This window comes from Vulpes lagopus, chromosome 7, assembly GCF_018345385.1.
Source record: "Vulpes lagopus strain Blue_001 chromosome 7, ASM1834538v1, whole genome shotgun sequence".
Taxonomy (NCBI): domain Eukaryota; kingdom Metazoa; phylum Chordata; class Mammalia; order Carnivora; family Canidae; genus Vulpes; species Vulpes lagopus.
Genome location: NC_054830.1, coordinates 130,900,254 through 130,924,502, shown reverse-complemented (window position 1 = coordinate 130,924,502; position 24,249 = coordinate 130,900,254). Strand labels below are relative to the sequence as shown.

At 47.3% G+C, this 24,249-nt stretch overlaps 1 protein-coding gene and 5 non-coding genes across 13 annotated transcripts; 3 read left to right on the top strand and 3 right to left on the bottom strand.

Moving 5' to 3' along the window:
- Positions 1 to 1,980: 1,980 nt before the first annotated feature.
- TRNAA-UGC lies at positions 1,981 to 2,052 on the top strand. The gene has a single exon. It is a non-coding gene; the product is annotated as a tRNA-Ala (tRNA).
- Positions 2,053 to 2,501: 449 nt separating this feature from the next.
- TRNAK-CUU lies at positions 2,502 to 2,574 on the top strand. Its single transcript has one exon. It is a non-coding gene; the product is annotated as a tRNA-Lys (tRNA).
- Positions 2,575 to 8,570: 5,996 nt separating this feature from the next.
- TRNAV-AAC lies at positions 8,571 to 8,643 on the bottom strand. Its single transcript has one exon. It is a non-coding gene; the product is annotated as a tRNA-Val (tRNA).
- A 3,111-nt stretch (positions 8,644 to 11,754) lies between these two features.
- On the top strand, positions 11,755 to 23,924 carry TRIM41 (tripartite motif containing 41). 8 transcript variants are annotated; one of them, XM_041761759.1, is made up of 8 exons: positions 11,755 to 12,572; positions 13,214 to 13,470; positions 13,651 to 14,952; positions 19,024 to 19,119; positions 20,761 to 21,024; positions 21,553 to 21,575; positions 21,773 to 21,900; positions 22,337 to 23,924. In XM_041761759.1, the coding sequence occupies exons 3-8, from the start codon at positions 14,143 to 14,145 to the stop codon at positions 22,936 to 22,938; spliced, it is 1,923 nt and encodes a 640-aa protein (XP_041617693.1). In that variant the 5' UTR covers positions 11,755 to 12,572; positions 13,214 to 13,470; positions 13,651 to 14,142; the 3' UTR covers positions 22,939 to 23,924. The 8 variants fall into 8 exon arrangements, with proteins under 8 accessions (XP_041617693.1, XP_041617691.1, XP_041617696.1 ...); XM_041761757.1 differs by having other exon boundaries at positions 13,209 to 13,470; XM_041761762.1 differs by lacking the exon at positions 11,755 to 12,572 and having other exon boundaries at positions 13,435 to 14,952; positions 22,337 to 22,762; positions 23,086 to 23,924.
- TRNAK-CUU lies at positions 11,789 to 11,861 on the bottom strand. Its single transcript has one exon. It is a non-coding gene; the product is annotated as a tRNA-Lys (tRNA).
- Positions 12,247 to 12,319, bottom strand: TRNAV-CAC. The gene has a single exon. It is a non-coding gene; the product is annotated as a tRNA-Val (tRNA).
- Positions 23,925 to 24,249: the final 325 nt, after the last annotated feature.

Here is a 24,249-nt window from a genome sequence, read left to right as displayed (position 1 = left end):
TGTCTGGAAGGTGGCTCTTGCCCCCACCCCCAATCCTGGCTTGTAACCACGTCTGTGGCTACTTTTCCTACTGTGGTTCTCCCCTCCTTGTTTATTCAATTTTTGGCTTTGAACAAATAAAACATTTACAATACATTTCCCTACTGTAATCTCCACCAAAATAACCCAGCCCTTTACGGTCCCTCCAGAACTGCCAGGAATATTGGCTTCCGCTTCTTTCCTCACTGAGGTCACTCAGGGCAGGCTTTAGACCCCACCCTCCTCAGAAACCGGTCTTGTCAAGGTCACCAGTGACCTCAGAGATCCTAACTCAAAGGCAAAGGCTCTTTCTCAGGCCTCACTTCATTTGCCCTTTCCTCCAATGCTTCCTCCTTGCTGACACTTCCCTGGCACCTTCCAGGATGCCATAGTGCCTGGCTCTCCAACTGCACCTGTGGCCTCCTACCTTTTTCTTGGCCACTCTTGTGGTTTCTTCCTCCTCTTCCTCCACTTGCTCAGTCCTATACTACTGATCTCTTCCATTTTCTTGGCCTGAAAGACCCTATTCTTGCTGAAGCCACAATACACATCCCCACCCAGTATCTCCTACTGTGTCTGGCTTCCACATCCAAGTCCCAGCAGCATGTTCTGTGGAATATCACACACTCACCATAAACAAAACCATACTTCAAATCTGCCCTCCACCTGTTCTTTCCAGAGCCTTCCCCACCCAACCCCAGTTAACAGCAACTCTATACCTTCAGGTGTTCAGGCCAAACCAGGGAGTCCTCTGTGACTCCCAAGAGGAACACTTTGCACACACTCCACCTTCAGTCCCCTGTGTGTCCTCACTCTCTCACACCCTCCAGTGTACCACCTTCCATGATCTGATGATCACAACAGTTCTATCCCCTTCTGTCACACTGCCCTACCCTGTCTTCTCCATCGAGCTGTGAGAACAGTCCTGTTGAAATGTTAAGTCAGAGCAATGTTAGGTTCCCCTCTGCTCAGACCCTTCATTGGCTCCCACTGCTCAAAGTAAAAGTTGAAGTCTTTGTAATCCTCCTAAAGCCCTACCCATTCTTTGACCCCATCCCCTGCACCCAGACTCTACCTACATTTCCTGTCACTCTTCCTTGTTGATCCACTCCTCTCTTGCCACAGGGACCTCCTTGCTATTCCTGTAACATGCCAACAAGCTCCTACTTCAGGACCTTTGAACTGGCTTTTACTTGTACTTGCACTTCTCTTTTCCCATACTTGCTTGGCTTACTTCCCACCTCCTTCAAGTCCTGTTTCAAATGTCATCCTCTCAGCAGAACCTGCCCTAACCACATTGTTTAAAATTGCATCTTAACACATTGTCCTTCAACCTAGCTCTGTTTTATAACACTCTACCTCCTCTGGAATTTGAGATGTTAAGGGGATGACTGAGTTGGTTTTGTTACGAGTTGGACCCCTCAGACTTCTAAAGCGGTTCTTGTTACATAGTAAGAGACTGGTAAACTTTTCTTGGATTGAACTGATTTAAACGTTGTTCAAAATTCAGATATACAAAGAGGTTCACAGCGAAAAGTGTGCCCATCGTCTGCGTTCCAGTCTCCTCTCCATCCCAAGAGAACAACTTTGCAATTCTGAATCATTTTATACAGATATTGTATAGTTTGGTGCACTCTCCTTTTTCTTGTTTAACAAACGGTAGCAGGCTGCACAGTCTTCCTTACTTGCCTTCTTCCACTGAATTCATTTTGGGCATGGTGCCTGATGATTTCTCCTACACTTTCCACTGCTGCCTCCAGATGTTTATTCCAGCTCGCTTGTCCCGGCGAGTGGAAATCCGCTGGCCTGCAGTCAGTAGAGACCCAAACACGGCTCCTGGCGCTGCCGAACAGGCTTTGCCAGACCGGCTTCGCAGTAGCTGGATGGTCTTGCCAGGGTATCTGCAGCGATCTACGCTAATAAACAGCCAAGGGAACAGACTGAGAAGCCTCCCAGCGGCGTGGGGATGTAGCTCAGTGGTAGAGCGCATGCTTTGCATGTATGAGGCCCCGGGTTCGATCCCCGGCATCTCCAGCGCGGGTGTGCGTTGCTTTTACTTTCCTCTTCCTAAGTTTTCAAACACCAAATGTTTGCAGAGCCCGGAAATCCCGTATCTTTGAGTTTTCCCAGATGGGAAGGGGAGGCGGCGGGACCCACCCACTCCAATCCCCAGACCCTACATCTAAACTCCTGATTAAAGTTTCACAAAGTGATCCTGCTAGTGGCGTTAGGTGGCTCTTGTTTTCCTTCCCTCGCGTCCTGCGCTTTCCGGGAATGGAAAAATGTTAGCTGGATGGCAGGGCAGAGCAAGCACTAAACAGACCTAGGTGGGCGGGGCGGTCAGGTAGGATCTGCGAAGTTTGAATTTCCGGGCTGTTTAGCGGCCGGGTCTATGTTGCAAATGAGTCAACCTTTAAATCTGAAGCTACACATAGCCTGAATCCTACCTTGAAGTAAGAATTGTTGGAGGGGAAAACTCAGGCGCCCGGCTAGCTCAGTCGGTAGAGCATGAGACTCTTAATCTCAGGGTCGTGGGTTCGAGCCCCACGTTGGGCGGAAGGTTTGTTTTTCTTCTTCAATAACAACTGGTTCAGTACTTGACTCACTCTGGGATTTACAAATGAAAAGATCCCATTCTGGAGTTTTATTGTGTGTGTGTTATTCAGTTGGGTATGTTTTTGTGGCTTTACATTTGTTCATCAATTAATTTATGAATTACTGCTAACAAAATGAATTTTATCTAGGTATATGTAAATTTTTAGTTTTAAAAATTGTTAAAATATGTGCTATATACTATTTCAATAATTTTTACATGTACAGTTCTGTAGCTTTTCACACATTCACACAGTTGTGCAACCATCACCACCATCCATCTCAGAACTATTTCATCTTTCCCTACTGCAATTCTACCCAAGAAATTTCTAACTCCCCATTCTGTCCTTCCTCCAGCCCCTGGCAACCACCATTCTACTATCTTTATGACTAGTCTCCATTTTATATATATATATATATATATATATATTAATAAATATTATATATTATATATGCATATAAATATTGCAACAAATACTACAATATTAATTATCATATATTATTATAATATATAATTAATCTATGTTAATTTTAATAAATATTACAGTCCTTTTACATATATATATATACAGTATATATATATATATATATACTGTACTTTCTTTTTAATAGTTCATCTGTCTATAACCACTTGGTTGGGTTCCTTCCACCTTTTGGCTATTGTGAATAATGTGACATTAGCATGGATGTGCAAGTATCTGTTCGAGTTCCTGCTTTCAATTCTGTTGAGAATATATACCTAGAAGTGGAATTGCAGAACATTATATTTATTTTTTTCTTATTTTTCTTTCTAATTTTAATTCCAGCATAACATAGTATTTCTATGTCTAATTTTTTGAAGAACCACCATACCATTTTCCATAGTTTCACAAAATGAGCTTTTAAAACATCTTTTGGGTAGGTTATACACTGTACTGTTCAAAAACTGAACCATATATAAAAATATTCAGTGAAAACCATCTGTCACCTTCCCTCCTTAGGTAACAACTTTTATACCTGCATACATATTCTTGCACAATTATATATATTTTTGATGCAAATATATTTCTATTTTCCTTTATTTTATACAAAAAGATAATTACAATTCTTTAATTTGAAGATCTTTCCATCTCAAGATGCAGGACATTTTCTAAATCTTCTTTTTTACAGCTGAATAATATTCCCCTATAGATAAATCACAGTTTATTTAACAGATCACCTACTGATGAATATTTATAGTGGTTCCAAACTCCTGTTATTATGATCAATTCTGCAGTTAAGAAGTATGTAGTGTTGTTATTTTGCACTTTCGCACTCATATCTGTGGAGCAAATTCCTAGAAGTGAGATTGCTGGGTCAAGGTGTATACGGAGTATAACTTTAGAGAAACAGACAGATCACTGTTGACCTTACAGGCTGATTATTCCTTCCGACCAGCCATGAATCAGATTGCCTGTTTCCTCACTGCTTTGGTGGCAATGGGCCACTTCAACAAATCTAATATGACTCTATCCCCCTTAAAATCGCCATAGTCCCCTGCTGCCTGTGCCACAAGACAAGGTGATGCCCATTGCAGGGCTTATGGGGCACTGTCTGACAGGAAGAGGGACCCTCGTTTTGTCTCTCACAGGAGCTTACTTAGGAAGAATTCGACGAAATACAAGAAATTAAATTTGTATGTGATTTTCTCTTTGATCTTGGTGTCATATGGGGCATATATAAATTATTAAATCATGCATGTATGATAATAATTATATATAATTTACATATAAATTTATTAATCAACCATGCACTTGAATATTTTCATTTAAAACATCACTTTAGGGATGCTTGGGTGGCTCAGTGGTTGAGCATCTGCCTTTGGCCCAGGGCATGATCCTGGGATCCGGAATCAAGTCCCACATTGGGCTCCTTGCAGGGAGCCTACTTCTCCTTCTATGTCTCTGCCTCTCTCTGTGTGTCTCTCAAGAGTAAATAAATAAAATCTTTAAAAAAATAAAACCTCAGTTGAAACAGAAAATTATCTCCAGGTTTAAGATATTTGTGGCTATTTTGTAACTAGTCTAAAAATAATCCACTTTCAGCTCTTTCTTTAACAGTTGGTGGTTTCCCTTTACTAGACTTGAAAAAGTCATTCTTTAAGGGTCCATGTAACATCAGGTGAAATGGCTCAACCACCATCAAATGCTACCTGGTTATTTCATTGCTGTTTATTTTAGATCACATTTGTTTAAGGATACAAAGGCCCCCCAATTAAAGGCTGGTGTCCGTTACATGCTGGTGTCCTGGGAAATGTAAATTTGGGGTAAGTAGAAAGATAAAATATTGACCAGAGCAACCTAATTCTGGAGGACTGTGTGCCAAAGGAAGAGTGGCCAAATAGATGACCGAGAATGACGTGCTCCTCCATTCTTTGTCAGGACCAACTGGATTGAAACCACTAGATATTTTGGGAAACCTTCTCTGCTACCATTTGAGATGTTTAATGTCTAAAGACAAGAGAGGCTTTTGAATATGGAAAAGAATACAAACTTGTTTTGTGATTAATATTCAATTTATTACAGTTGTAAAGGTGAAAACCTAGTTTTTCTCAAGGTTTTAGGTTCAAATTACAAATATTGTTTTTCTTATAAAGTTAGTGATTTTTAGACCGGAACAATCACTAGTTCCTTTCACTACTTTCTTCATGAACTATGGTTATCAAAAGTTGTCACTCTGAACATCCAAGCCACTGGTGATATTTTCTCTTAGACATTCCAGGTGACAATTACAGACTTATCTGTCTGGACCTTCATTGAGTGTGGAGGAGAGGGAGGCACTGATTAGGTCACAGCTGGAGTGCAGAGCCAGTACCTGAACCTTGGTTCCTGCTGTAGTCTCTCTGCTTTAAGCAGCAATTCAAGCAGTTAGAAACACCAGGTGCGTTTTTATTTGCAATCTTCTGAATGAACCTATGTGTTCATTCATCTGTCCTTTAAAACTCCACATTGAGGTACTGCTGTATTTCTCATTACACTGTTATTGAGAGTCCTCTCAGACACAGATCCGGTGTCCTCCATAATTTTTTCTATACACTTGTAAACAAAAACAGCAACTGGTGGGGATGGAGTAAGCAGAATGCAGAGCCAAGGAGGTATCGCTGTGGCTCCTTATCCCCCAAGTCCCTGCTCTTCCCTTCCTCCTTGAACCCACCAAGCACCCTCGTACTTCAGAGTCTGAACCCTCTCCCAAAGGCTTTTCCCCAGGATCTTTGAAAGGCTGGCTTCTTCTGATCTTCCTGACTTAGTTCATTCTCTTCTTCTGATACATCTTAGCCCATCTGTCCTGTTTGCTTGCCACTCTACCAGAGCTCCCTCGTTAATTTTCTCATAGTCCTTGTTAAATAGTCCTTGTTACCCTCTGAGACAGAGCCAGTAGGGTGGAAAGTGATGGAGTTAGAGATAAAACTGGAATTGTGTAAGAGAGAAAATTGATGAAACTGGGAAATAGGTACTTGGTTTTTCATAATAACATTAGCTCAACTTTAAATTAACTAATAAAAAGCTTTAAAAAAATAAAGCATAAGGGTATATAATTACTTATGAGTGACAGATTTAAAAATTCGGTAGATAATTTTGTATGGAGTAATAATGTTGAGCCTCATTTGAAAAATGTAAAGATCTAGCAAAGCTACAATTAAATAAACCCTTAGTGTTAACTCACATCCTTTAAACTATTACTAGGAAGTGGGGCAGCCAGAGACCTTGGACTCCATGCACTGGCCTGGCACTTACATTGGCTTTTTTATTTACTCTTCACTCCAAAAAAAAAAAAAAAATGAAGATACCTGTACATTCTCCTTTGTCCTAAGGCAGGAGAAATACCTGCCAAGAAACAAAGATACTTTCAAATTGTCAGGACGCTAAAAAAATAAATAAATAAAAATAAAATGAAATTTAAAAAAAATTGTCAGGACTATGCTGAAAAGATAAAAGGGCCAATGTGAAGGGGCACCCACTGACAAGCAGCTACAATTTAAGCATCAAAAAGAGAATAAATAATACACTGACCTCTACCTCCAAAACCAGTAAACACATTATATGTTAATTAATTGTATATATATTTAAAATTAAAATAAAAAAAAAAGAATAATAGCAGTACCTGAAACAAGATGAGGTCTGGAAAGCTTTAAAACCAGAATAACAAGTTAGCATTAAGTATAACCTAAAAGAAATATGACTCAAATCAGACAGCTGGGCTTTTTGCCCAGCCCAGCTGGTTTTTTGGTGTTAATTATATTGCTTTGGATTTGTTTACTGTCTCCACAAGGAGCTGGGATGAAAACTCTTAGGTTAGCTGAGGCACAAACCAAAATCCACCTGGCAAGATTGACTGACTGATAGTGCTGACCTCCCAGAGTTCTAGGGCCACCAAGAAAGTCAGTTTGGAGGGGGTGCAAGGGATACTCTAAGCAGTATGGAGCCTGGGGTGAGAGGCATGTACTGACTGAGTCACTTCAACTCAGTAAAACATGAAGAAAAGAAAAGAAACACACACACACACACACACACACACGCACACACGCACACACACGCACACACAATTGGGTCAGCAGGAGAGAGAGAATTTTCAGGTGAGGTCCAGAATTCACTCTTCACTCCTCTGGGTCTCTAAATTCCAAGCTAATCCCTAAGCCTTCCTGGTTGGGTGAGTTACATCTGTAAATTCTGGGAAAGTAAACAAATGCGTATGAAAGACCAATGATACATGGACATATTAATTTTTTTAGTACCTTATGCTATTTTTGGTTATGCTCTGTCTGCATTTAAGATGTGTGAAAGTTTAAAGACAATTTGATTTACAACGCTGATGTTTTCTTTGGCTTCCCGCTCTGACAGAAGGTGCTTGTCAAATGTGTAAGTGAGCCCCAGCAGGTGCGAAAACCTGAGCCCTATTTTCCAGGCGTGAAAGCAAGCTGCCCTACTGAGGTCCACAGATGTGCGTCTCTACCAGCATCTATTAAACCGTGATTTGGGGCTCCCCACCGAGCGTCCCTGGGCTGCTTCTCTGAAGCCTTCACTGCCTGTTCGCCTTGAACTCTAGACCCTACTTCCCAGCTCACCTGCGGGATCCTCCAGGCTCCAGAGCAACAGGCTGCGCGTGGGAATCCGGGAAGAGGCGGCTGCCCCCTCACCTGGAGAGACCGGTCCCGGGACTGAGCCAGCCGCGGGAGGCCCGGGCAAGGGGAGGAAGGCCGGGAAGACTCGGGTGGGTCTGCCTCTGCGGGAGCGCGGGAGCGCGGGAGCGCGGGAGCGACAGCAGGAGCCGCCGCGAGGAGCGGAGGTGGCCCCCCTGGGGCGGAGGGGGAGGCCCCGAGTCAGGTTTCACCGGAGTGAGACCAGTCAGGGCGCAAACCTGCAGACTCGCCCGCGCTGGTGTGGGGGCTGCGGAGGTGCCATCGTCGCGCGGGCGGAACCAAGCCGCGTTCCCGCTGTGCTTACCCTCGGTGGCCTGCGTCTTTCCCTCTTTTCCATCCTTTATCTGCGACCTCTGTTTCCTCACCTGTGATGTTTCTGCGCGTCAGCGGCATCGTCTGGAAGCTGGGAACGGCCGTGTATTAGGTGCATCCCAGGACCGTTCGGTGCCGCGCAGGCAGACCCCTAACTCGGAGGCGGACGCCGCAGACACATGCTTAGTTCGCGGGGCGGCCCCTGCATTACCCCCGTCTCTCGCTGCCAATACCTCGACAGGACCTGACTTCGACCACGTATTTCCAGCTTACTCCTATCCAGCTTACTCCTAATTGCACTTTTTAACATTTCGTGTATGGATGCGGGGCATTCCTGCTTTTTGTTGCCTTTTAACCCTCATGGGACAAGACAAGAGTACTGGAAAACTGTAAATAGTATTCATACATATATGTACATACATTCCAAAGGCGGACGGCTGAAGCAGACGAATTAACTTAAGTAGATTGAATTAAAAAGAGCAGCAGCCACTGCTGTTTCCGCCCGGTTTCGAACCGGGGACCTTTCGCGTGTTAGGCGAACGTGATAACCACTACACTACGGAAACACGCTGGCTAGGCCCTCTTCCCTGATCCTTATAAGATGTGCAGTCATGGGCTCTGCCCGGGCTCCTGCGCTCGACCTGCGAGGCAGAGCCCTGGGAACCCTTCCACGTTGGCCTTGGGTAATGGTGTTGTCTAACTGCCGAGCGTAATCTCTACATAGGTCGTGAAACCAGTCACATTCAGCAATCAAAGCAAAACAGTGAAGGAAAACAACGGGGCTCCCAGCAAGGAAGGCAAATGTGGCTTTGGAGGTTTGAGACCAGATAATTCTCGACATTTTATCTCTTTTAAACAGCTGGAAGGTTTAAATTTTCACCAATTTTGTGCTGGACTGATACTAAAGATCTAAAGGATTAAAGAAATGTTAAATACATTCAAAGAATACAAGATTTGAATATATTTTGTCAAAATGTAGATGTAAAGAAGCCAAAAATAAAATTAGTTTTACATATGCTTTCAAAAATAATTGTGTTTCTTCTAAGTTATGTGAAATTATCTACTAAAAATAAAAGGGGAATGGAAATTTATATTAAATTTTAAGTCAATGTCATTTAAATTGAGGTGAAAAGTGAAATTTTGAAATGTAATCAAATCTTTTAAGTATCTTCTAAACATAAAACTAATCAATTCTTGCACTGAACGTCCAGAATTGGGATGAGGCTTAATGCATGGTTATATGTAGACCTTTATATTTACAGATGTAAAATTAGTATCTATGATTTAATATTGCAAAAAAAAAAAGTTCTTTTCAGTGGCCTATGCTGATTGATTCTGGAAGACCTGAGGAGGAGGTTGAGTACTGCTGATGAGGGATCCTTGATGTGATCTGCAACTTGTAAGCCCCTCTCCACCAGAACACAGGGCAGGAGGTCCTCTTGTCCAAGTCTAGTTCTCTGATCAAGGTCACCAGGGGCCCACAGGTGGCCCAATCCATAGATTCCTTACTATCCTCCTTTATTAGACCATATACAGAATTTGACTGATCTGTCCCTCTTTTTTTGCACATCTTAACTCCCTAGGAGTGGATGGAAGCTTCGCTGCTGGCATTACTCCCATTCTAACTCTTCCTTCTTTCTATCCAAGGCTATCTCCCTGGAGAGTCACATTGAGACTGACGGCTTGACCCAACCTTTACCCCCTTCCCTACCTGTGGCTCCAGCAATCACCGCTGTCCCTGAGCTTCAGATCCATGTGTCTTGGACATGTCTTTTTAGACATCTCCCAACCTGTTCAAGATTGAACTCATTACTTCTCTCTCACTTTTCATCCCACTCCTCAGTTAGAAGGTGGAAGAGAGTCAGTAAAGTATTCTTTAGACTGAGAAGGCACGTTAAAAGGGGGAAAAGGAAGCAAGACTCTCCATATTGCTCACACAGGGTTTTATTCAGGGTAACTTAGTGACAGGGAGTATGGGTGTGGACAGACCATCCAAGTGGTGCTGGGCCATTCTCCACAGCTATTCTGTGCCCAGTCCAGACCTTAATCCCTAGGTGTTATGCAATGAGGGGTTTGGTGGTGAGGCATAGGGTAGTTACCTAAAGTGGTGCCATGTGTGAGCCAAAGGATCTCTCCTAGTTACCTAAAGTGGTGCCAATTTAGGAAAGATCAGAACAAGTCTTCCTACATTCCATGTCACGGCATGCATTAACCTTCACAGGCCTGGAACACCTATTGGGAGAGAGGTCATTTCTCCAGGTTGAAGAGGATGGAGGACCAAAGGGAGGGTCAAGTTTGTCCATACTCCTACACTATCTTTTATTTGTTACTAAACCATCTAAACCAGAGACCCGGGAGCCCCCTCTCTTGCCCAGTTATAAAACGTGCACCTAGCTCCTTCACCCACTTCTCCCATCTGGCTGCTGCCTCCCCACTGCAGTGCTAGCCACTTCCTGTCTAGACTGATTGTGTACCTCCAGTTCCTCTCTTTGATTCAGTCTCACTCCCATCATATGTCTTGCTCATCGTTCCTGAAGGAATCCTCCTGAAATATAAATCAGAGTCCTTCTCCCTCCACAGCCTCCATCACCAAAGAGGGATCCTACTAGCTTCCCTTGTGTTTGTTTCCTTGTGTTCCCTTGTGAATGTCTGAACTGATCAATGCTCCACTCCTTTGTGCTAAGTGCAGTGGATCACTTACCAGAGAGGATTCCAAACTGGGCCTGGCTGGAGGGGCAATTGTGGAAGATGAAAGAGAAACAGGAATTGTAGCAAAAAGCTCCAGCCGGGATGACCCTAAGCTTGTTGGGAGATGGCAACAAGAAGCCTGTTCTCTTTGGCTTCCCCTTAATGAAATGCCACAGGATCTTTTAGGAATGTTTTCCATTTCCAGTGAAGGTGGTAAAATAAATAAATACCCTGAAACCACAATTTGCAAATGAAACCGTAATTTGCAAACGAATCCACAGTATTTGTGCAAGAGAAAATGTCAAAGTTGAAACTCCTGGCACATAAGCTTATTTAGACCCATTAATTTTAAGATAAGACCATATAAGAGCCATAGTAGCAGTAACTGTCCAGCGAGGCCTGAGTGAGCTTGGATGCTAGGATTGTACCAGCAAATCCGCCTATTTTATAAACTGTCCAATTCCTGTCCAGACTGCCCTTACAGGGTGTCATACTAGACTCTCCCTAATTCGCCTTCCACACACTTCTGAGACAAGGTGATTCAGTCCTTTGCTTAGCAAGTTGAATAAACCAGCTTTACATGACCAGTAGACTTATCCTGTGGTCTGCCATGTACAGGAGGGAGACTACATTCGGAAAACAGAAAACGGGCTGATTTTGCAGAACTAAAAAAGCAGTTCACATAAAGGAACGAATTTCTTTTCTTTTTTTTTTTTTTTTATTGGAGTTCAATTTGCCAACATAGAGCATAACACCCAGTGCTCATCCCATCAAGTGTCCCCCTCAGTGCCCGTCACCCAGTCACCCCCACCCCCTGCCCGCCTGCCTTTCCACCATGAGAGTTAGGAGTCTCTCATGTTCTGTCTCCGTTTCTGATATTAAGGAACGAATTTAAATTGAAGTGATGGAAGAACTTCCTGACAAGACCAGTAAACTGAGGATGTTCATGTTGGGAGGGTCCAAAATAAAGGATATTTTTACATTCCTCTCAAAAATTCTTCCCCCGTCCCCAAAAGGGAGCTGCGCCCAACGTGGGGCTCGAACCCACGACCCTGAGATTAAGAGTCTCATGCTCTACCGACTGAGCTAGCCGGGCACACAGCAAGCTCGGCCTATTCTATCTTAGAAGACTGAAATCCATATGTAGGGATGAAGGAACACTTTGAAATAGAATTGCGCAAACATGGAGCACCCGCTGTGTGTCTGAGTGTCCTGATGACTGGAGCTGGAGGATCGAAGCCCCACGACCCCCCAACACGGGAGAGGTGGCTCTGGAGGCTCCTACCGGCGAAGAACAACAGCTGAACTGAGCTGCGAAACCTGGATTTACACTGAACCTTCAAGGAGAGCGCGCTGGTGAGCTGTCCTGCTGCGGTCCCCAAGAAATGGAAACAGACACACAACGCACTGCTCTCTGCGCGACTGCAGCCAGAGCTCTCCGAGGGCCGAAGGGGCGGGATGAGGTGACCTAGGCCAAAAGGTGTTTCCGCCCGGTTTCGAACCGGGGACCTTTCGCGTGTGAGGCGAACGTGATAACCACTACACTACGGAAACCGACAGCGCGGCGTGCGGCGAATACCAGCTTGAGGCCGCACTGGGCCAGGCCACGAGGCAGAACGAGCCCGGAGCTCCCAGGGGCGGGCGCTCCCGGCGCCAGCGGCCACTCTTCGCGCGGCCTGGCCTCACGTGGCTGCTCCCCCACGGGGGCTGGCGGTGCCTGCGGGTCGGCACCCTTCCGAGGAAGCCGGCGTCCAGCGGGGCTCCCCGCGAGGCTCCCCGCGAGGCAGGAGAGTTCCTCCAGAGCAGGGTGAGTTCCGCGCCCGCAGCGCAGCCAACCCGCAGAGGCCGCACACCCCGGGAGTTCTGTACCTGAATTACGTACCCGAGCTGCCCCTGCAGGTTTTCCTTTTTTTCATTAAAGATGTTTTTTTTAAGTCTCAGGTATTATTTCTGTTGCCCAAATAATCTCTTTGGCAGAGATGCTCTGCGTCTCCGTCTACCAAAGCGGAACCTTCGGTAACAGAGTTAGTTCTACAGGGATTCTCTCAAGTAAAACCAGTAAGACAAACCCAGTTTGAGCCCCTGCCCTGACCGGGCCTCCAGGCAGTTTGGGCGCGGAGCAAGCGTGGCGCGCAGCTCGGAGGATGTGAATGAGCCCACCGCGTGCCAGGCAGCAAGCACACTGAGCGCCCTGAGATTTTACTAGCCCTCCTTTCACAAAAACCTCGGATCGGGTAACCCCTATTTTAATGAGTAAATACAGGGCCATAAGGTCATCCAGTACACACCACCTCCTCCTCTTTTTGCAGATGGTAGTGTAGCTCACACTTCCCAGCATCTTGCTTTTCTCAGCCCACAACATCTTGGAGAGGACCCCCATTTTACAGCTACGAGTATTCCACTGTGTGGAGGTTCGTGTAATTTTACTATTCCTTTGCTGAAGGGCAGCTAGAGAGGCTCATCCAAAGGACGCGACAGTGACCAGACGACAGCGCTAGACTGCGTATGGAAATGCCCGCCGCAGTGAGGAGGATGGAGAAGGTCTCCTGCCCCGGCCCCCATCCGTCTCGGAGGAACTCCGAGGGGCCAAACAACAAAGTCCTCGGCCTAGAAGGGCCGGAAGTACTTGAGGGCGCTCAGCGGAGCCCGCCCCTCCGCTTCCGGCATCGGCTGTGGGGAGTCCCCGGTGCAGTCCTCCGTGTTCGGTTAGTAGGATGGCGCCAGGCCGACGCGGTCATAGTACCGAGGACGGACGGCCGCTAAGCGCTTCCATCCTCCCCCAAAGTTTATCCCTAGTGGCGAGGGATGGGGGAGGCCGGTTCTTCCGGGTCGTCCGCGTTCCCTGCTCCTTCCTATTACAGAGATGTGGGCCTCCATCGTTCTAGCTCTCCTGCCCTGTTCCCGTGTGCCTGCTAGAGCGTCTCCTCGTCGTTTCCTGTCGCCCAGAGGCCCGGGAGGAAAGAAGGGGGCGTAGCGCTACCACGGAGGGAACTTGCGAGCTTGGGCGACGCTCAGACACCGGAAGTGTTGGCAGGGAGGCCGGAAGTGAGGGGGAGGAGCCAGGAAGTGAGGAGGGGCGGGGGCTTATGAGGAGGCCAAGGGAGCGTTGGGACAGATTTGCACTCAGGGCCACCTGAGGGACTTGGCTGTAGCGCTCCGCTCTGTCCCCTCCCCTCGCAGAGACACGGTTGTCGTCTAGGAGTAGGAAACTCTGTGTAGAAGGGTGGGTTGTCGGAGGACCTTCCTCTGTCTGCGCTAGAGACAAGGTGTGGAGAGGCGGGGTGGGGGTGGGGCCGGGTCGTCAGGGAGTCTGAGAGGGAAGACCCCCGCCCCCCCGCCCCCCTCCGCCCATCTACACTGGCTGACTGGACACTAAGATGGCTGCCGTTGCCATGGCACCCAACCCTGTGCAGACCCTTCAGGAGGAGGCGGTGTGCGCCATCTGCCTCGATTACTTCACGGACCCCGTGTCCATCGGCTGCGGGCACAACTTCTGCCGAGTGTGTGTAACCCAGCTGTGGGGAGGGGAGGATGAGGAGGACAGGGACGAGTTAGACCGGGAGGAGGATGAGGAGGACGGAGAGGAGGAGGAAGTGGAGGCAGTGGGGGCCGGTGGGGGGTGGGACACCCCCATGCGGGATGAAGACTATGAGGGCGACATGGAGGAGGAGGTCGAGGAGGAAGAGGAGGGTGTGTTTTGGACCAGTGGCATGGGCGGGTCCAACTGGGACAACATGGACTACGTGTGGGAGGAGGAGGACGAGGAGGAAGATTTGGACTACTACTTGGGGGACATGGAGGAGGACCTGAGAGGGGAGGATGAGGAGGACGAGGAGGAAGTACTGGAGGAGGACGAGGAAGAGGAGCTAGACCCCGTCACCCCACTGCCCCCGCCTCCAGCCCCTCGGAGGTGCTTCACCTGCCCCCAGTGCCGAAAGAGCTTTCCCAGGCGGAGCTTCCGCCCCAACCTGCAGCTGGCCAACATGGTCCAGGTGATTCGGCAGATGCACCCAACTCCTGGCCGAGGGAGCCGTGGGGGCGAGCAGGGCATTTGTCCAAAACACCAGGAAGCCCTGAAGCTCTTCTGCGAGGTGGATGAAGAGGCCATCTGTGTGGTGTGCCGAGAATCCAGGAGCCACAAACAGCACAGCGTGGTGCCATTGGAGGAGGTGGTGCAGGAGTACAAGGTGAGAGGAGTAGAAGATGGGAGTTTAGTGGGGGTGGAGAGGAAGTAAGAGGAGCTGGGAAAGGAAACCTGTCCCCTCCTACCCCCAGAACCTCCTGCACTGATGAGCTTATTCTTCTTCTCTAAGCACTTATTGGCATCAAGGTGGGTTAGATTAAGGAGGATCCTGTACACAGACGAAGCAGACCAGTGAAGAAGAGCAGGAAGATTGGTTTCCTCTAGAGAAATTGGGCAAAGCCCAGGTGATGTCACATCACTGGGCTGCATCTCTTGGGCAAAGCCACTGCTGTTTCACACTTCCGTTGCCCCTAAGTGTAGGCGTGCAGGTGGCAGGCCCCTCTGGCTTTACCACCAGTCTCATTTTCCTTTCCTTCAGCCTGTCCTTGACTCAGATGCCTGGAGATGGGAAGGACTTGGGGCCTCAAAGAACAGGAAAGGGCCTTAAGGAATGACTAGTGTCAGATTCAGGTGCTCTGCCACTTGCCTTTTAATGGATTTTTCATCTACCCCATGGTTTGGCTTGGTTCTCTTATCAAAGACTTTTGTTGCATCTGCATCAGCATAATGTACTGACTAGAACTTAACCTTTCCTGAGAATGCAGGAAAAAGGGAGAGGCTTCTTTCTTTTTTTTTTTTTAACGTTTTATTTATTTATTTATTCATGAGAGAGACAGAGACACAGGCAGAGGGAGAAGCAGGCTCCATGAAGGGAGCCCAATGTGGGACTTGATCCCGGGACCCCAGGATCATGCCCTGGGCCAAAGGCAAGCGCCAAACCGCTGAGCCACCCAGGGATCCCCAAGGGAGAGGCTTCTAAGTCAGAAGACTGGGCTGGCTCTACACTTATTCACTCAGGCATCTTTAAAAGTCTTGGAACTTTAATATCTCAAGGATTAAAAGTTAATATTTACTGAACACTTGCTATGTACACCAGGCACTGTACCAAGCACTTTTCAGGAACTGTCTCATTTAAAACTCAAAACAATCCTGTTAAGTTTGATGTGGTTTCTATCCCCATCTTATAGATTAGGAAACAGATTTAAGTAATATACACAGGGCCACACAGATGGGCTTGGTTATGACCCCTTCCCCTGCATCCCTGCACACTGTTAACAATGTCACCACCATTTAGATATCTGTTAGTTTGACTTTCCTGATATGTGATTCTAGTTTGGTTAATACTTTGCACCCTACTTCTGGCCCTTACTCTTTTGGGATATGGGTAAAGATTTGCCTCTAAGACAGCACAGTTAGCACTACTTAGGGAAGGCTGGGACAGGTTTGCAACAGTGGGACCGGGAGGAAGAAGGGGTAGCTCCTATGTGGCCTGTGCAGAACTTTTTTGTTTTATGATCTGTATTTCCACACCTTCTCACACAGTAACGTCATTTAGGGAATCTTATCGTTACCCCCGTTTTAGAGTACAGAGTCTAGAGCTAGAGTACAGCTAAGACAGATGTAAGGTCTTCTAATGACAAGTAACTATTTCATCCACACAGTGATTGTCCCCATTACTAAGGGAGTTTTCAAAAGTACAGTGGGCCCTACCACTTGAGATTCTGAGTCAGAGACAGGGAGGATATCAGAGTATCTTTAAGGAAGTCCAGCCTAGCATGGGAATCACTGCATTGGTAATATCACCTGCTTTGTAGGCCCTGAGTTGTTTGGGGAGGTTGTGATCTCCTTTTGTCCATTTTTTTTCATCTCTTTTTGGCTCTTAGTTAACTGTACCCATCAATGGGCAATTTGTTAATTGAATGTTGGTGTGGAGTATTCATGGGCATTCCACTACTTCTTCACCCTCCTCCTACAGGACTCTTGTGTAGAGGTTCCTGAAACTGGATTTTAATTTGTGTTAGCCACATCTGTTGTATGCCAGCCCAGAAGAGCTCTGCAGTTTGAGGAGGCCACATAGATGCAAATAATCTATTAGGTGATCAGCAAATATAAATACATAAGTTTCATTATATAGAATTAATTTGAGTGATTCCTTTTCTAACTTATGGGCTATTTTATAGGCAGGTAGTTTATTCCCTTCAAGTATGTACACTAACTAGCACTAGCTTAGAACACTGTTGTTATGTAGAAATATTTCTTTATTGAACAGATAATAATACAAATGAGGTATAAATAAAGTTCCTAAAAAGTTGAGAGTCCTTGAAAATTTCTTTTAAATAGTACTCTATTGGATTTGAGCTCATTAATTTTTTTGTCAGTTATTTAGGAAGAAAAAGTGAGAAATTTAAGCATCATAAATTCTGAATAGAGTTGGAGTAGAGAGTAATATTAAAAGACAAAGTTTTTTGTAGTTTATGTTATTTTAACATTAGGGATTGATTGTAATATTTTTAATATAATTTTTTCTACAACCACTTATCCTGTGTAACAACAGCCTTTTGTACCCTGGGTCAGTAACCTTGTGGTTCAGGGGTCATTATAAGGTTGTCATGGGCAGCTTAGACAGAGGTAGAGAATACTAGGTAACATTTATTGATCCTTGCTACATGCCAGACACTGTGTGAAGCATACTGTCCATAAGCTAGATTCTGTTATTTCCAATTCCCATGTAAGATGAAAATTGGAAGTGTGGCTTTCCTTAGGTCACCTGGCTACAGTCAGGTTTAGATTGAAGTCTAGGCTTGAGCTCTCCTGCCCTGTATTGCCCCTCAAGGAAAAGGAAAGAGAAAGGCAGAAGTAGTAGGAGACATAAAAAAAGGAAAGAAAACAGGTTGAGCCCATCTCTGGTCTCTAACAGCCTTTTAAAGAAAAAGATTCTGTTACAAGTGATTAGAACAAGAGGTGAGGTGCATATTGGCTGTGAAGGTTAAAACCTTAGGAAGACAGGGGTTTGGGTTTCCATTTAGTAAGTAATTGGGAGAGAAAGCAGATGAACAGGCATAGAAATTAAGTGGGGTTCCTGGGGGCAGGGGGAACGTGTGTTGTGGGGAGTCATACTGGAAAATCATTACAGTGCCTAGGAAGTCTTATAAAGGCTGTATTCATGTTCCTTGGGATGACAAGAAGTTGGGGGCAGGGAGGATCTGGACCGTGGTCAGGTAGCTGGGTTTTAAAGGAAGAATGCCGGGGGATCCCTGGGTGGCGCAGCGGTTTGGCGCCTGCCTTTGGCCCAGGGCGCGATCCTGGAGACCCGGGATCGAATCCCACGTCGGGCTCTGATTCTCCCTCTGCCTATGTCTCTGCCTCTCTTTCTCTCTGTGACTATCATAAATAAAATAAAAAATCTGTTATTTAAAAAAAAAAAAAAGAATGCCGGGGATCCCTGGGTGGCGCAGCGGTTTAGCGCCTGCCTTTGGCCCAGGGCGCGATCCTGGAGACCCGGGATCGAATCCCACGTCGGGCTCCCGGGGCATGGAGCCTGCTTCTCCCTCTGCCTGTGTCTCTGCCTCTCTCTCTTTCTCTCTCTCTCTGTGACTATAATACATAAATAAATAAAAAAAAAAGGAAAGGAAGGAAAGGAAAAAAGGAAAGGAAGAATGCCTTGGCCTTGGGCCAAGTGGAGAAAGGCAATCCCAGGCAGAGGGAACAGCATGGGTAAAAATATGGAATTACACTTGGGGAAAAGGCAGGTAGTTTTATGTGGTTAAAACCAAGAGTTTGTGTTAGAAAGGGTAAATATAGGAGAAGAGGCTAGAGGTAGTGAGAACCAATGAAGGATCTTTAGCACAGGCACAAAATCATCAGAGAAGTATTTAGAGATGAAAGTCACAAGGAAGATTGCTTATGAGCGGGAGGAAACCATAGGTAGGAACCTTCATTTGGAAGGACTTTGTGTGGTGAGGGGCTCAAGCCAGGTCCACCCTGAGTATGGGATCCTACCTTTAGAGAACACACCTGGGGCTTCTGCACACAAGTGCAGGCAGAGTGTTGGACGCCTTCATTATCATCTAAAGAGAAGCAAGGAGAGGAAGGGAGTATGATGCTCATTTGATGCCCATGCTGGGGATCAGGGTTTGGGCCCCAGTGCACTGCAGGTGGGGGGTAGGGGAGGTGGGCTCTGAAAGCAGGTGCCATCCCCTCCCAGGCCTCTAATCTCCTTTTCCCATTCCCTCAGGCCAAACTGCAGGGGCATGTGGAACCACTGAGGAAGCACCTAGAGGCTGTGCAGAAGATGAAGGCCAAGGAGGAGAGGCGGGTGACAGAGCTGAAGGTGGGTGGATGTCCTTGATAGGGCTGATTGGCTCTGTGGGCAGGGAAGTTGGGCTACCTACTCTCAAAAGTAGTGACTAGATTCCCTGAAACGGGCAACCAAAGTCTAGGAGAGAAGTAGACACCTTCTCAGAATCCTGAAGAGAGAGGGGCTTTAGAAGTAGGGGGCGTGTTTGTTCCTAGGTTCCAAAATGCCTAATTTAGATCTGGTACAGAGAGGTTGGGGCCCTGGCCCAAGGCTGCAAAGCAGGCTTACCACCCAGACACCTCACTCCAGGCCTAGTGCCCACCACACCAGATAGCACAGAGGACAGAAATGGACAAGGAAAATCCACATAACAGCTGTCAGAGAAGTCCCAGGTCCCAGAATAGATGGCAGAGCAGCCCTGAGCAGAAGAAGGGGGGCCAGGGTGTTTCATGGAGGATAGAAATTTGTGAATGTTAGCATTGCAGAGACCTAGTCTTTTCTGGTCCAGTGTTTCTCAGCTGTTTTTCATCATTGATTACTCCTCCCCAAGGAGTATTTTTAGATATTTTTTCCCCAAACATCACCCCCCACCCCCAACTTTGTACCTGTTTTTGTAAGGTCAGCAGGCACTGAGAATGGCCTGGCACTGAGTTTTGGAGACCAAGGCAGGATGTCCTTCTTATCTGACCTCTTTCCTCATTACTCCCATGCCTACCACCCTGGCCAGTGCAGGGGAGGGAGTGGGGGAGGTAGGAGGGGGGTCTTGCCACTTCCTAGGTCTTGTGCTTATCTTTGTCACCTACATGTTAGGAACTCTGTTGCTGGCAACTGCCAGGCACTGAGTGGTGGCATCTGAGATTAGGAGTCAAGGAGTCTTCTTGCCTCTAGCCAGATGCTCAGATTGAGACTCCTGGGGTCCTGAATTACAGAGAGCTGTCAGGATCTGAGTGTCACTGAGGGTGAAACTGACTTCCTTCCCCTCTCTGGCCTGTCACTCTTTGTCCCAAGAATGTCTTTAGCTGATGATATCTGGGTGGAATGTGTGTCCACTATCTGGGATTGCCCAGTCCAGGCAGATAGGGTGTGAGTGGGCAGAAGTTTTCTTTCCTTACAAATAGAAGTACCTACAATGATACCCATGATTTTGTCTCTTGGCTCTTAAAAGTATAAAATGTTATTTGGCCATTTACAAGAAAAGTTGCCAGACTCCTCATCTAGAAGGATTAGGTGACTTATTCTAAGTACCTACTCTGTGGTTGGCACTCTTCCAGGTCTGAGGACCCTGTGACAAATAGAGATAGAGATTATGCAGTGGTGGAAAAGGATGCTAAATATAACATTTCAAATTAAGATTAATGCCATGATATGCAATGATATTTATGGGCATGGCCCTAATTTAGATATGGAGGGAAGGGAAGACTTCCCTCAGGGAATATTTTTAAGCTTAGACCAGAGGAACAAATCAAGTTAATTAGCCAGTGTGGAGATAAGTTGGAAGCAGGAGTTCTGTTGAGTTTGAGACTAGTGTGCTGGGGGTGTGGGAGTGGTGCCTGGTAAGGCTGGAGGGTGGGGAAGGGTTTAGGGGCTACTTTCCATTTGGGATGTAGGGCTCCGATACCTTGGATTGAGGGGCAGCAGTTGCAAAATTGGAAGTTTATGTTTCTGTGTGTTGAGGTGGTATCCACCATCCCCTTTGCATCATCCCAGAGCCAGATGAAGTCAGAGCTGGCAGCTGTGGCCTCGGAGTTTGGACGGCTGACACGGTTTCTGGCTGAAGAACAGGCAGGGTTGGAGCGGCGCCTCCGGGAGATGCATGAAGCCCAGCTAGGGCGTGCAGGAGCAGCGGCCAGCCGCCTGGCAGAACAGGCTGCCCAGCTGAGCCGCCTGCTGGCGGAGGCCCAGGAGCGGAGCCAGCAGGGGGGTCTACGGCTGCTCCAGGTGAGCAGTGCTCCCTTCCCTCTCTCCCCCTCCCACCAAACCCTGTAGTTACTCTGTCAGGCAGTGCTTACTAAACATCTGTCCAGAACTGCCTTTCTTCTCATTGGGAGGAACCCACAATGACCAAAAGGTTTTTTTGAGGCTGGGGACAGAGTTAATGCCAAGTATGTGGCAGGAGAAAAGAAAGATGTTTCAATTGTAGATGAGGGTTTTAAAGGAGAGTTAAGAAGAATTTTTGACAGATATCCTGAAAAAGATGACCAAGTCACTTTGTGAACATTGTTTTACTGGGGTTGAAAATTATGCCATTGGTTTTGGAGCAAGAGTTGCTGAATGAATCAGCTGTGTTGAGGCATAAGGATGATTGAGATATATGCTTACTGAGGGCCTTAGGGTGCTTTTTCTTACTCCCTGTTCAAGTTCAGTCGTTTCTCTGGCTGGAATCAGATTGGGAGAAAGGAGCTGTCTCTGTGCAGCTGACTCTCTCTTTGTCTCTTTTTTCCCTCTCCCTCTTTTTGTTATTCCCAGGACATCAAGGAGACTTTCAATAGGTGTGTTGCCACCCTTTATCCTCTGTGACCCAGTGGCATCTGGTTCCCCATCCCTACTTCTGTTGGATATCCCGCTCCTTTCCTTCCCCAGGACCCGAGTTTCTGCCTCCTGGACCCTCCTCTCCTTCCCCTCAGCTTCTGCTCTTCCCTCTGGGAATATCATGGTCCCACCCCCTGCCCCGTCCCCCTTCCTCCAGGTGTGAAGAGGTACAGCTGCAGCCCCCAGAGGTCTGGTCCCCTGACCCGTGTCAACCCCATAGCCATGACTTCTTGACAGATGCCATCGTGAGGAAAATGAGCCGGATGTTCTGTCAGGCTGCCCGAGGTAGGGAGGTCACCTGTACGACCTTCCTTTGCCTTTCACTTCACACACCTGAGACTAGGTTCTGAGGGGGGAAGTTGGATCCTGACGGAAGCTTGGGCTGAGGTGGAGCAGGGTACAGGCAGGCCATATGGGGCTTTAAGCCACGAGTAGCTTTTGTCCTAGTCCAGGTAGGTAGTGGTGGGGGAAGAGGGGGAGGGGTAGCAAGAAGAGCCAGGGCCAGAGGGAGGACCTGTCCATAGGAACTCAATTCTGGCCTCTTAGGATGGGGTGGGGTGAGGTCAGCTAGAAGGGGGAGAGAAAAAGTGAGGGGGAAGGCAGGAAGGAGGCAGGAAGGCAGAGGGGAGGACAACAGGAAAGGCCGAATCTTAAAGAGTTTATATTGATTGGGGAACAAGTTGTTCCAGCCCTGGCATATTTGTCCTCCCCCCTTCTCAAGTGGACCTGACGCTGGACCCTGACACGGCTCACCCAGCCCTGATGCTGTCCCCTGACCGCCGGGGGGTTCGTCTGGCAGAGCGGCGGCAGGAGGTTGCTGACCATTCCAAACGCTTCTCAGCCGACTGCTGTGTATTAGGGGCCCAAGGCTTCCGTTCTGGCCGGCACTACTGGGAGGTAGAGGTGGGCGGGCGGCGGGGTTGGGCGGTGGGCGCTGCCCGTGAATCGACCCATCATAAGGAGAAGGTGGGCTCTGGGGGGTCCTCTGTGGGCAGTGGGGATGCCAGCTCCTCGCGCCATCACCATCGCCGCCGCCGCCTCCACCTACCCCAACAGCCCCTGCTCCAGAGGGAAGTGTGGTGTGTGGGCACCAACGGCAAACGCTACCAGGCACAGAGCTCAACGGAGCAGACACTGCTGAGCCCAAGTGAGAAACCACGGCGCTTTGGTGTATACCTGGACTATGAGGCTGGGCGCCTGGGCTTCTACAATGCGGAGACTTTAGCCCATGTGCATACCTTCTCAGCTGCTTTCCTGGGCGAGCGTGTCTTCCCTTTCTTTCGGGTGCTCTCCAAGGGCACCCGTATCAAGCTCTGCCCTTGATTAGCCTGCCACCCGCAAGGGCCCCTCTGGTTAGCACTTGGGGGGCGGGTGGTGGTGGAGGGTGGCCCATAAGTTTGGGGGCTCAAAGGCTCCTTCCAATGTTTGTTGCTTCCTGCTCCTTTGACCCAGGCCCGCTTCTCCCTCTAGGAGCCTAAAGAACCCTCCTGGCCTGCAGCTCGGCCTTCTCTCACCTGCAATGTCTGTCCAACAGGTCTGCATGGGTCCCTGATGAGAACAGCTGCTTGGTTTTCCTTCCCTCTGTCCACCCAGGGGTCTGAGTTTTGAGTAGGGGATGAAGGGAGATTTAACTCCATTACTTAACTTCCCTTTCCCTGCTCTTCAACCTTAGTGCCCAGAATGGGGTACTTGGGCAAGATTCAGGTCTGCCCCTATTCCAATTCCGTTTTCTGATGCAAATTTCAGCTGAGGGATTTGGAAGCTTTTTTGGGGGAGGCAGGTTGGGCAAAAGGGTAGAGCTGGGTAATAAATGTCTACTCTAGGGGAAGTAGGAGGGATTCAAAACTCCTTCCATCCCCAAATTCTACCTCCATAGACTGGCCACATTTTAGCTTGAGATATAGATTGGTTGACATGATTGAAACTAGATACCATTGTATCACCCAATAAATTATTTTCTCCCCCTTCCTTTTTTTCCAGCACTCAAACTAGGAATAAAGCTCACCCCACCCAACTCCTTTAGGTCTTTTTCACTGCCAGGCTCCTTTCCCCTTTGTTCAGTGGAGTTCCTTGTGTCAGTTTTCAGCCTCATGTCTTTAGTTCTCTCCATTTGGTGAGCCCTGACCAGGAGCCTGGGGACAGGGGTTTGGATCCCCAGAAGAGCCTTGGGTATAATATATTTTTCTAGTAACCCTTTGCCTTCTGTCACTTGTCAGCTTTTGTCCTCTACTTTGATGGTAGAGGTCAATTTATGTTCCTGGGGAAAAGGGAAGAGGGATTGTGTTGTGGAAATAAAAAAGTTTATTTGCTTCTTTTGTGGAGTCCTTTCTTTTAGATGAGCAAAAAAGAATGAACAATTTCTTCCATAAGCCAGGCCTAATAAATGATGCATTTCAGTGATAACTGCCTTTTGCACTGGTCACATTTGGGAAGTCCTTTTTTTTTTTTTAACCTAGTGCAATCTTATTTCCATATTGTGATATTCACACACACACCCCTCTGAGTGACCCAGTTTTTTAATTGGCACCCTCCCTCTTCAGGATACAGTTAAAGATCATCTGCTGATCATTGCTGTTTTGTGTATATTAATGCTCTGAGGCTTTAGGACTACAGTTTTCCCAAGACTCGACATTT

Bases quoted from the DNA above. Each gene is read 5' to 3' on its own strand.
- TRIM41 (XM_041761759.1), top strand. From the start codon at position 14,143: ATGGCTGCCGTTGCCATGGCACCCAACCCTGTGCAGACCCTTCAGGAG. The intron at 14,953-19,023 runs GTGAGAGGAGTA...CCATTCCCTCAG, and splicing joins AGGTGGTGCAGGAGTACAAG to GCCAAACTGCAGGGGCATGT. The intron at 21,025-21,552 runs GTGAGCAGTGCT...TGTTATTCCCAG, and splicing joins GGGGTCTACGGCTGCTCCAG to GACATCAAGGAGACTTTCAA.